This window comes from Homalodisca vitripennis, chromosome 8 (genome assembly GCF_021130785.1).
Source record: "Homalodisca vitripennis isolate AUS2020 chromosome 8, UT_GWSS_2.1, whole genome shotgun sequence".
Classification (NCBI taxonomy): Eukaryota; Metazoa; Arthropoda; class Insecta; order Hemiptera; family Cicadellidae; genus Homalodisca; species Homalodisca vitripennis.
Window position 1 is genome coordinate 132,542,069 of NC_060214.1, and position 13,588 is coordinate 132,555,656.

Genomic DNA, 13,588 nt, shown 5'->3' on the forward strand with positions numbered 1-13,588 from the left:
CGTACAGTTGTATTGTCCCTAAAACACAATTTTCTTATCCGGATAAACTAAGTGCTCACGGCGAGTTTAGTAACAATTGAAATAAGAAGTTTTGTTACTACAAAGCTCACCCTTTCGTTTTCAAGACTAACCAACACACAGTGTAATTTTGTAATAGGTACATTAATTATTAAACATTAGATTGTGCTGTCATATACATAATAATGTTTACATAACAGATAATTACATTTAACTGGAGCTTTCAATTAATAACATATGTTTGCTTTGGTTCTTTCTAAATGTCGCACTGACGAAACTAGCCATAAGCGAGAACTGAACTGAACTAACATTTGACAGGTGTAGTCATTACCTGCTTTTCCGTCAAATGTTTCAATATTTTAATAGGTATTCTGCTATTCGGTGTGGAGATTAATCGAATAAAACAGAGATCATTGCAATCAGTACAGTAAATGGTTTATAACTCAAGAATTTGTTTTATTTACATAGATTTTAATGTGACATGTCTTGGATAATTGTGCAAGATATGAATCGATTATAATGTATTAAAATGTAGAAAAACCTTAAAAGTTAATATTTTTCTGTTTTCAGTGTCTCAAGCACTTTCCCCACACCTCTGGACTCAAGACTCCTCCCTCCGCCCCCTTCCCACAGCCCCCCTCAGCCCCTCTTTCTCCCACCTCTCCCCCCCGCAGTCGAACAGCTGTATACGCTCCGTCCTACGGTCGTGTTCTATCCCGGAAGAATGTGTCAGGGCCGAGTTCCAAGACATGGTAAACGGATATTCGCTGACACACCAAGTGCTCTATTGGACTCTCCTCGGTAAGGTAAGGTGTGTTGTGGGGAGGGGGAGGGGGGGGATTTCAGGGTTCATGAACCTTGGCTAAAGTCTGATCTACTTATAAAGCATAAGGAGACGGAATAGAATAGCTCTGGTCTACTGTTAAAACCTATCTAGTCAGCCCTCTTCTACCGCCTACTGTACAATACATAGAGTAATGAAATAATATACTAATCGTTTGATTAAAATTATATATCTGATCTATGAAAAATTTTGTTTCTATGGAATATGACTGTACTGTAAACATCTGTGGAACATTTTACTAATATCAAAGTCTACATGTAGCGTGTTTGTAATGTTTTTTTATCTTCCTCAAGTATTTATACGAATAATCTTTTCATTTTTTAGGATCATTGTTACACCACTGCTAGAAAAAAATATTGGAAAATGTCAAGAATTTGCTGGTAGCAGTCAAAATAAAATTTACAACGCATACCATACTATATGACAAATGATATGTCTAGAAAAGTAGTGTGTATCTATAGGGGAAGGGTGGGCAAAGTGGCCACTGCGGGCATAGTGGCCACGGCCGATTTCTCTGCCACGCAGTGCTGCTACGCAGCGGCCAACGCCTCAACTACTGCGCGAGACCTCCATTAGTGTTCTGTAGCGTTGTGAAGGTGGTCAGTTTACGTGTTCGGATTTTATCATCAAATGTGTTGTTTTTCAAGTTGCTGATGTAAGGTAAGTGGTCTGCTTTACTTGTTATAACTATAACTACGACCCTAGTAAGTAATGCTGACAATAACCATTAAAAAGAGTGTGATTTAGGCTATCAATTCATGTGTAGGAGTAAGAGCTGGGTGTTACAGATGTACGTGCAAGGTCGCTATTTTGTAATGGCGTCAGAAAGGGCAAAGTGGCCACTGCCGTGGCCACTTTGCCCTCCGCCGTGGCCACTTTGCCCGACATCAAATATTTAGTTTTTAATATAAAAATATACTTTATTTTATATAATATAAAACAAATATTATTTGTTTTACCTGTTCCGAAACCCAGTTTAGGTGCCCTAAAGCAAGTATTTAGTTTTATATTTAAAATATATTAATTGTCGATGTGCCCAAATCCAATTTAGGTGACCTAGAACGGTATTCACTTGTATGCAACTACAACGTATTTTTTTTTTTTTTTAGTTGGAGTCATGGTGTCCAAATACAAACGGAAAACCGAGCAGCAGTCTTGGGACCCTCAGGCGATGCAACGAGCTATCAACGCCGTGAGAGATGGTATGCCAATGCAAACAGCTGCAAAAAAACTTCAATGTGCCAAGAAATACGTTGAAACGCCGGGTTTTAAATAAGAACCAGCATGCTAAGGAAACAAACAAAGTTCTTGGCCACTACCGTCCTGTTTTTAATGCAGAACAAGAACAGCATCTTGTAGAATATCTTTTAGAAATGGAGGTACGATTTTTTGGAATCACTTTAAATGATTTGCGTAGTCTTGCTTACAAACTTGCAGAGCAAAATAATATCACACATAATTTCAACCATGAAACAAAATTAGCTGGGAAAGATTGGGTTAGGGGCTTTAGACAGCGCCACCCTGAAATGGTGTTGAGAGTACCAGAGGCTACTTCGGCAGCAAGAGCCCAGGCTTTTAACAAAGTAAATGTTACAAAGTTCTTTGACATTTTAGAGGATGTCCAGAAAAACCACTTATATCCACCTCACAGGGTTTTCAATGTCGACGAAACAGGACTTATGACTGTCCAGACTAAATCGTCAAAGGTTTTTGCACTTAAAGGCAGACGACAAGTTGGCTCACTCACATCTGCTGAAAGAGGTGTTCTCTCGACATTTGTAGTTTCAATGTCAGCAGGAGGGACTTTTATACCTCCTATGGTCATATTTCCAAGGCAGCGAATGAAAGTTGAGCTGCAAGATGGTTCTCCACCAGGGACAGTTTTTGCCTGCCATCCATCAGGGTGGATGCAAACGGACATTTTCACTCAATGGTTTGAGCACTTTTTGCGCTTTGCTAAGCCTTCAAAAGACGACCCCGTCTTATTGGTACTTGATGGACATGCAACTCACACAAGGAACCTTGACTTTATCGAAAAGGCTAGGAAAAACCATACAACTGTGGTTTGCATCCCCCCTCATTGCAGCCACAAGCTCCAGCCGTTAGACGTAGCGTTTATGGGGCCATTCAACACCTATTATGTCCAAGCAATCGAGAGATTTTTACGAAATAACCCTGGTAGGCAAGTAACTCAATACCAAGTGTCTCGTCTTCTCGGGGAATCATTTTTAAGTGCTGCTACTCCTACTGTTGCGGTTAAGGGATTTAGAAGGTGTGGCATAGTGCCAATCAACAGGGATGTGTTCACTGATGCAGATTTTGTTGCTTCTACAACAACGGAAATTCCCAATCCATCTCAGTCACACCCAACAGCTGACATCAATCCAGTTTCACCGGACCCTGATAAAGATGGACCTGCTGATGCCGATCCCAATGCAAGTGCAACATCAGGGCCTGTTGATCCCGACCCTAATGCAAGTGCAACATCAGGGCCTGTTGATCCCGACCCTAATGCAAGTGCAACATCAGGGCCTGTTGATCCCGATCCCAATGCAAGTACAACCTCAGGGCCTATATTAGGTTCCGGAGACCCCACAACATTATTTGTTCTCGTCTCTTCAAGCCCAAATACCTCAAGCAATGAACGTCCATTAAAACCCAATGCCTCATCTGCCTTAAGCTCCATGCCTAGTAGGCCTACCTCATCTGCTTTAAGTCCAACCGCCATACCCAGTACATCATTTGTTGTAAGCCCTCAAGAAATTATCCCGATTCCTAAAACAAACATCATCAAACGACAAAATAAGAGGAAAAAGGGTTCGGCTGCAGTGTTAACCTCAAGCCCTTACAAGGCTGAACTTGAGGCAGCGAAGGCAGAAAAGGAAAACAAAGAAAGACTGAAGAAAATTAAACTGGAGAAAAAAGAAGAAAAAAAGAAGTTGGCGAACAAAAAAAAGAAGCCTGTCAAAGAGAAAAGGAAACCAAAAGTGGCAAAACGTGCTTTGTTTCTGAACGAATCAGATAGTGATGAAAGTGACGCGGATTGTTTGTACTGCCAGAACTTGTTCTCAAAATCTAAAAGTAATGAAGGGTGGATACGGTGTTCGGGGTTGCCACAAATGGGCACATGAAGCGTGTGCCGGATGTGAAGAGGATGATAATGAATTCATTTGTGACCTATGTAAATAGACTGCAAACAAAAGACAACAAAATCGCAAAAAGTTGTAGGCCTAAAGTAATTTTTTATTGTATTATTTTCTACTTTACACGTTTCAAAATATGTAGACAATGTAATAATAACTAAATTTGTAACAATACATACATACTTTGGTATTTAAAATGCATTTGTAGTATTATTTTTGACATCGGGCAAAGTAGCCACCCTGTGGCCATTTTGCCCTACCCCAAACGGGCAAAGTGGCCATTTGGTAGGGCGTGACAAAAAAATTATGTTTAAAAAAAGTAACTAAGATACAGGTATATATTATTTTTTTTTAATGAGTGTAACTATATATGGTATCTTATAAATAATTTTCATTTCTTTTGAACAATTATAACAGCTTGAAAAAAAAAAATAAGTTTTCCTTAGGGTGGCCACTATGCCCACCTTTCCCCTATCACTGATAAAACCTTGAAATAAAAAAATGTGTATTAACTGAAATAACTAATGAAGAAAATTAGTGTGTCTGAAAGTTGGAACTTGAAAGAAGAGGGCGTGTTTTCACGATATAACTGAGATAACCTCGATAATATCGGAGTGTAAATGTTACACTCAAACTCTGAATTCGGACAATGTCCGAAATTTTTACTCACTTCGCGATGTGGACAACGTGAATTACCCACGTCGCGGAGTGAGCATTTTATTCCGACATTGGCCAAAGCGAAATACCCAGAAGGCTTGTGGCTAAACGAAAGTTCGTTTACCGGAGATTGAGCAAAACCATAATACCCACATCAGGTTGTGGGTATTTGTAATATGCGCATACGCTGAAAAGCGTCCAACACAACCATACCCTACACTAATTCCATAATAACAAGTAAAATCAAATCAAATTTTCCTTGAAATTCAATTTATTTTATAAAAAAAACTAAACAGTAAAATACAACAAGTTTCTTATTATTCAAAATACAAAACAAATAAATATTAAACGTTTTCATGCATATAAGTAACTTATATGAGTCGTTTTCATACCTGTACCACTTTCAATGTTTATTACAATTCTTTTCAGAAAATATTCACTTTACTTGTTAGTGTAAGAAGTGCTACCCTGACATTTAGAATTGCATTTTATGTTTGATTTTACACATCTGCAAGATTTGCCCGAACAGTTCTTCTTGCATCCACATCTGATGAAACCTTGTTTGGATCCGGATGACATCATTGCTTCTTTACGGACATTGAGCTGTTCATCATGTACATCGATGTTCTTAATAAATTTAATAGGAGCTACCCGGAACTGGTTTCTAGAAAACTGTTTGTCAAGAACTCCATGCTTTGTACTAAGGGAATAGGAATCATCGCTCTTATTTATTACAACAGCCTTTACATTTCTTGGAGCTAGTCGGCCCCAGTCAATATCAGGAATGTTTACCAAAACGTTAACGCTCACTGAAACTGGGGTTAATTTTATTTCAGCAAACTTTAGCATTTTGGCTGCCTTTTTAATGCAGTTACACAGTTTTCTCCTGTTGTGTCTATGGCAGATTTTCTTGGTCAAGAGTGCACAAAGGTAAGTCTAAGTCTTCGTTATTTGAAACTTCATCATAGATGTGCTGACCACATTCAAAACAACTGTTTCCTTTGTCACAATTTATATCACAGAGTGTTAAGTTATCGCTGGACATAATTTCTTTTTCTACGTGTTTATTGTTTTCTGCTGTCCCTGTTAAAATCTCCGACGCATCTTCATCGACAGCATTTATTATTTCGTTATCTTCTGCATTAAAACTTCTTTTAAGCTTAGATAACTCTCCTACTAGTTCTAGTAAAAAAATGTTTTATAATTTTAACACTGATTACAGAGGATCATATTGGAGCAGCTCTGAGTGCGATGTGACACTCAGTCATATAACATTGGTCGTATGGAACAATTATCGGTTGTCATGAAACCGATAATATTTGATGATTTAAAGTGATAGCTTTATGAATAAAATGGTTCTTGTAACTTCTGGACCGTGAAAAACGGATTTCAGCGTATGCCCAAATTACAAATACCCACAACCCGACATGGGTGAAATACATTACCCACGTCGGTTATGGGTATTAAGGTTTTGTTCAATCTCCGGTGAACGTGTTTATTTCGGAAAATTGAGTACTTTCGTTTAGCCACAATGCTTCTGACATTGTTCGAATCCAAAGTTTGAGTGTAACATAAACACATAAAATGACTGAATTAACCTCGATAAAATCGGAGTGTAAACACATAACATGACTGAGATAACCTCGATAAAATTGGAGTGTAAACACATAACATGACTGAGGTAACTTTGATAAAATCGGAGTGTATACACATAACATGACTGAGATAACCTTGATAAAATCGGAGTGTAAACACATAACATGACTGAGATAACTTTGATAAAATCGGAGTGTATACACATAACATGACTGAGATAACCTTGATCAAATCGGAGTGTATATACATAACATGACTGAATTAACCTCGATAAAATTGGAGTGTAAACACATAACATGACTGAGATAACCTTGATCAAATCGGAGTGTATACACATAACATGACTGAGATAAACTCGATAAAATCGGAGTGTAAACACATAACATGACTGAGATAAACTCGATAAAATCGGAGTGTAAACACATAACATGACTGAGATAAACTCGATAAAATCGGAGTGTAAACACATAACATGACTGAGATAAACTCGATAAAATTGGAGTGTAAAACACATAACATGACTGAGATAACTTTGATAAAATCGGAGTGTAAACACATAACATGACTGAGATAATCTAGATAAAATCGGAGTGTAAACACATAACATGACTGAGATAACCTTGAAAGAGAGTCTATACAAACAGTATCACTGTAATAACATCAAAAGAACGGGAGTTTAATCGCACAACATTCTGATATAACTATGATAGAGAATGAGTTGTATATAAACAATATCACTTCGTTATCTAGAAGGGACGGGGATTTGCATACACAATATATCACTGACATACACTGAACAAACGGGGATATGAACACACAATATATAGTTCAGATACCTCGAAGTAACGGGGATGTGCACACAATATATCGCTGATATACTTAGCAAAAGATATAGATATGTGCACACAGACAATATCACTGAGATACCTCCAAGAAAGGGGATGTGCACATACAATATGTCGTTGATATACTTCCAAGAAACAGAGATGTGCACACAGGCATATCACTGAGATACCTTGAAGAACCGATGATATGCACACAACATCACTGAGATACCTTGAAGAACCGATGATATGCACACAATATCACTGAGATAGGCATACTAGAAATGTGTATGACCAAACTTTATTACTTGAGAAAACACGTAGAAAATAGTTATAGTTAATTATTGTTATATTCAGTTTTTAATCAATATAATTTTTGATTTCAGGTATGCAAGACGAAGAATATGTTATTGGATGGCTTTACAAGAATAAAACATAAATGTAGCAGAATTTTAAATGAACATGTAAGCATACTGGAGATGGGCTTGCCTGCTATTTGGCGAGACCTGTATTTCGAACAAGGTAACTTAGGTAGCATTTAAATGAGAATGTACTATTAAATATTTTGTTAGGTTTTGAAATGAAAATTACGTACTAAAAAAAAAAAATTAAAACATTCTACATAACTTTACCAAAAATGAGCGCTACAGTTATCTATAAACTATTTTAAAGTTCAGTATGTTTTTCCAGTAGGTAAAAGAATTTTAATTTGTAAATACAACTTATTCAAAACCAAATTTTAATACGATAAATGTCAAAGCGAAATGAGTAATTACAGAAATGTGAGTTAGAAACTGTGGATTGTTTTTATTACAATTCAAGTAGTTAGAACACTGATCAAATATGTTAATGTTGCAGTTGTGGTGTGCGGGTTATACGGATATGTCCAGTTTCTGTCTCGTTCCCACCACCGGGCACTCCTGTCCCTGCAAACTCCTGAGGACTGTAAACACTCTAAGCAAGTAAGGTATTGATACAAATATGTTAATGTTGCAGTTGTGGTGTGCGGGTTACACGGATATGTCCAGTTTCTGTCTCGTTCCCACCACCGGGCACTCCTGTCCCTGCAAACTCCTGAGGACTGTAAACACTCCAAGCAAGTAAGGTATTGATACAAATATGTTAATGTTGCAGTTGTGGTGTGCGGGTTACACGGATATGTCCAGTTTCTGTCTCGTTCCCACCACCGGGCACTCCTGTCCCTGCAAACTCCTGAGGGCTGTTTCGCTTTAATCAAGTAAGGATACAAATTTGTATTATTATTATTATAGATCGTTTCCAAAAACTAGACGTCTTCTACTTCTATTAGAAAAAGTCTAGTAATTCCATACAGCTAAGTTTAGATCATTTTAGGCATGGCTTTACAAAATATTACGACCATCAGTTAGACTAGAACAGTTGTTCCATTGTTTTTTTCTCAAACTCCTTAACGTTCAAACATAACCTCCAACAATTTGTGTTGGATCACACATTTAAACAAGATCAAATAGGTACTGCAATGCAAAGAAGATTCGTGCTGTATGGTAGACAGCATTCGATCCCGGTATCATAATTATATTTTAATGTGCCATAACATTTAAAAGGTAAAGTTAGGTCTAAACCGCAAAATGAAGCTATTGAATAAATGATTTACAAAAATCAAGAACAGTGTCACTGCACTGTATCAAGCGATTAACATCATCAAAATCCAATTTCGAAAGAGTTGTAAAGACATTTTCAAAATGAACCTTATTAAATTTTAAATACATCAAATTACACAAGATGCCAATCTGAAACGTAAATACTTTGCGGCTATTACGCTTATTCTCTTAGGATAAGAAACTTAGATATTACACTTAGTCGTAAAAGGACTGCTTCCAGAAAGTCAGGATATTCTGGATGGACATGGGTATGGACCGCCTTCTGTCAAGAACCATGACGATGGATGGTGGGCATTAATCCCAGCCATGTCCCCTGGGCAGCCTCTACCGCTCCTGGGCATCCCATAGTGTTGCCCAAATCTACGTGACACGTCGATTTTTGCTCTACTCAGTGAGGTTCAACTGGAAGATACAAGCTACTGAACCCTCCTGGGAGTATTGCGCTTATTTATTTATGCAAACTTTCTAGTACAGGTAGTGTTTACTGGTGAAGCCACGTTACATGTGTGTGGAAAGTAAATAAACAAATCGTGCAGATATGGCCTAATGAAAGACATCAAATTCGTAAACATGCCACGGGTTGAGTGGGTGGTGTGCTACTTCCTGTGCCGGACATCTGGCCCCTTTTATTCAGTGAAAAAGCAATTAATGGTAGCATTTATCTACACCTGTTGGGAAAATATGCACGCCAACCCTTATGAATATGGCTTGTGTTATTTGTCAACAATGTGTTGTTCCTCCTCCGCACTGGAAATTAATTTTAAAAGAATCGCGTGATAAGACTTTCCCTTGTCGGTGCCAGTGGATTGGGCACAGTGGTGCCATTTCCCTGGTTTTATTTCCCGTTTATCGAGGTATTTGTAAAAGATCTGAAATTGTGAGTAAAATACCTAAGGGTGGTTTAAAGTAAAATTAAGGCCTTGAGTTTGCATTACCGAGGCCATTACAAGCTTTACGCCTAATAATAATACGTATCATCGAGTGTGGGCAGAGTTGAATTGCCGGAGTGCTTTCTTTTGCCAGCAATGGAATCCATGACGAACTTCACGAATAAAGGTGATGCCCTAGACACCGTAAGGTTACGTGTTACTTAAAACTAAGTCTCTCTATTATCTGTGTGTTACTGAAATATTTACAATCCAACAAAGTTGTTTGCTTAGTTGGGACACAATGTATTGTATAATGTTACGCATAACTCGTTCTCAGGTTTGGTGTAAACTTTAATTGTAAGGCAAATCCAAGTGTGGTGCGAGCTCGGAGGCTACTCAAGTCATGAAAGACCGTTTTCAAAAACCTGCACGCATCTAAAGTAATAAAAATACTCTTCATTTAAATTATTTTATGTATTGTTATATTTTTTACTTGAAACTATAATATACATAGTTTACAAAAGGTTAGTGGAAGATAAATCGAAGACAAATACTAGATTTAAAATAATACGCCAAGGAAACGGCCAACATAAAAAAAATTGAAATTGATCATCAGACATTTTAAAATCTGTCTGGCAACATCAGCGAAAACAGGTCTCTGTGGATCACGCTTGACATTTAATCTTGACCACGCACACAGACTAACCTTGTAGTAAGCTGAACTCTAGCGTCCACGCACTGAAACAAAGTGACCTAACAACACAAGACCAGCGTTCTTCGCAATTTTCTAAGTCACTCAAGACATGTCATTTTGCTGTCTGGGAAGCACCGTTCTCAGCAAATATCCAAAGAATCTTGTTGGTGCAAAAGAAAGGTAATGGGTATCCTGGCTGGACTCCAGAGACTATACAGACTGCTGTACAGAGGCGTTCAAGTCACTTGGAGTCAACCATCACATATAAGAAGTTGTGATGCATGTTTACACACGCACGACAGACTTAGTGAGTGCTCAAATCTAGTCTTGCAGCTCACCGCCTGCCTCAATATGAAAAACCATAGAATATAACATCTTCACCCTGAAACAGTCTAAGAAATAGCTCGTTCCTTCAACTCAGACACATGCGCTTATTCCATGATTTGACGTGTGCCTCAACCATATTGTCACAATGCTGACAGTCCTACAGACAAAATATGAACTCAAAATGACAGTTCTGCTACTGCTACTGTTCGATGTTGTGTTTGAGCTACGTACCTGTCATTATGGTGCAGGACGCTGTTATGAGTACTCCGCTAACGAAGCAGCTGTATCAGCGGCGCCTGTACGGAGCTAAATCTTATTCGAGATAAATATTAAAACTTAAAAACCTTAAAGATTAACTCAAATTTATATACTGAGGTACTTTATCCATTAAATTTTACGAGGTTTAATTTTGTAAACGTATAAATCAAGTTTAACTCTGGTTTTCCAGCTCAAGAGTAACACAGCTTTGTGACGATCACCTAACGGGGGTGGCGACAGCCGCTGCGGCTGTTCTGCTACGACATGAATTGGTGCAGTAGGTCTCTAAGATTTGTAAAATACCCAGTAAACGTATAACTCACGTTTAACTCTTGTTTTCCAGCTCAAGAGTACCACAGCTTTGTGATGATCACCTGACGGGGGTGGCGACAGCCGCTGCGGCTGTTTTGCTACGACATGAATTGTTGCAGTAGGTCTCTAAGATTTGTAAAGTACCCAATAAACGTTGGTTTTGGTTGTGACCGTCTAAATCTTTTCTCAACGTCTCAAGGCTCATTGTATCCGCCTACTATCAACTCAGTAACGCCATTGGGTCTGGGGTGTTAAAGCTCTATATATTTTATCGGTGTCCCAAAACTGTCATAAATTGAATTATAATTTATGGGAAATCATAACTTTGATTTTATTTTCGAAATAAAAGTAATATATAAACCCATACTATGTATTAACATCGTAACTACGTATCACTGCTATAATAGCAGTGATACGTAGTTAGTGAGTACACTGTTGATTTAGTGACTACCGGACTTGCGATATCTGGCCTAACGACATCCGGTCTCGTGGCAAAAGATAAAATATTTGTTAAATGTCAGCTTTAAGAGCAAGGAATACCACATTTGTCTTAGACTTAGGTTGTGAGGGGGGGGAGTAGGAGATGAGCAAGTGAGGGATGGAAATTAAGTTCTCCATATGAAGTGTCATTAACAATGTGTGACGGTATCGTGGTACTTGTACCCGTATCCATAGATACGAGTCATTGTTAATGACAGGTCATAACCTGACTCAATGAGTGACGGTGCTTGTACCCGTATCTATGTCCTGTCAGTAACAATGAGTGACGGTGCTTGTACCCATATCTATGACCTGTCATTAACAATGAGTGACGGTATCGTGGTGCTTGTACCCGTATCTATGACCTGTCATTAACAATGAGTGACGGTGCTTGTACCCATATCTATGACCTGTCATTAACAATGAGTGACGGTATCGTGGTGCTTGTACCCGTATCTATGACCTGTCATTAACAATGAGTGACGGTATCGTGGTGCTTGTACCCATATCTATGACCTGTCATTAACAATGAGTGACGGTATCGTGGTGCTTGTACCCGTATCTATGACCTGTCATTAACAATGAGTGTACGGCCGTTGCTTGTACCCATATCTATGACCTGTCATTAACAATGAGTGACGGTATCGTGGTGCTTGTACCCGTATCTATGACCTGTCATTAACAATGAGTGACGGTGCTTGTACCCATATCTATGACCTGTCATTAACAATGAGTGACGGTATCGTGGTGCTTGTACCCATATCTATGACCTGTCATTAACAATGAGTGACGGTGCTTGTACCCATATCTATGACCTGTCATTAACAATGAGTGACGGTATCGTGGTGCTTGTACCCGTATCTATGACCTGTCATTAACAATGAGTGACGGTATCATGGTGCTTGTACCCGTATTTTATGACCTGTCATTAACAATGAGTGACGGTATCGTGGTGCTTGTACCCATATCTATGACCTGTCATTAACAATGAGTGACGGTATCGTGGTGCTTGTACCTGTATCTATGACCTGTCATTATTGTAACTGTGGCATATAACGTTGATTCAATATACCTAATGTGCTGAAAATTGTTTTACATTTAAATTAATAAATAAAATTTTTGTACTCCAGGTTAAGTTGCCTTTGAGTAGGCAATCACATAGGATATGGGTACTGGTGAATTTTGATGAATTTGGTAACACTTTATTAACCAAACATCTAGGTTTTCAACATGGGCGTAATCCTTTATTTTTTTGTTGTAAATTGTCTTTAGTGTTTGTAGTTGGTAATTTAGGTTTGACCAATCAATATTTGAGAATTGGAAATCTTCTGAAGGTTACTCTTATTAAAATGCTATTCATACGATACTACTTTTGTGAAGACCTGGATGGTATTGAATTATTAACTTTGAATCGATGCTTTCAGATTTATAATTATAAGGGTCGTTTTTTATTAAATTTGTTCTTTAATAGTTCACTTTTGGATTCCCTCGTTTAAGGAATTCGTTCTTTACATTGTCTGTGTATCACTCCTAGCCTATTGTATTAAGAATTATTTGAGCTTCAGATTATCTCTATTCTTCTTGATGTGTACAGCACTTGTCGTTTAAATATTGCAAAGCGTTTACTCGTTTCACGTTTATTTAACTACTAGCTGTTACCCGCGGCTTCGCACGCAATCTTTAGAACCGAAGTCCTTATATTACTTAGTAAAAGCACTATGTTAAGAGTTCTATGACAATTTTAAAACGTAAGTATCAGAGTTTAATTTAATTAATATATCATGTTTTGCACGTGGAAGAGCATTTCTGGTTAAAATTAATTATATTTCCAACGTCGCATTGTTAGCCTGATCAAGAAAATACAATACACAGGTCTCGAAAACTTACTTCGGTCAAAAAGCGTCTATTTCTAGCCTTGTATCACAT

General features: G+C 38.0%; 1 protein-coding gene across 1 annotated transcript; it reads left to right on the forward strand.

The window, feature by feature from the left end:
- The first annotated feature begins 1,328 nt into the window (after positions 1 to 1,328).
- LOC124368381 (MFS-type transporter clz9-like) lies at positions 1,329 to 3,993 on the forward strand. Its single transcript, XM_046825669.1, has 2 exons — positions 1,329 to 1,522; positions 1,972 to 3,993. The coding sequence occupies exon 2, from the start codon at positions 2,062 to 2,064 to the stop codon at positions 3,991 to 3,993; it is 1,932 nt and encodes a 643-aa protein (XP_046681625.1). The 5' UTR covers positions 1,329 to 1,522; positions 1,972 to 2,061.
- Positions 3,994 to 13,588: the final 9,595 nt, after the last annotated feature.

Bases quoted from the DNA above. Each gene is read 5' to 3' on its own strand.
- LOC124368381 (XM_046825669.1), top strand. From the start codon at position 2,062: ATGGTATGCCAATGCAAACAGCTGCAAAAAAACTTCAATGTGCCAAGA.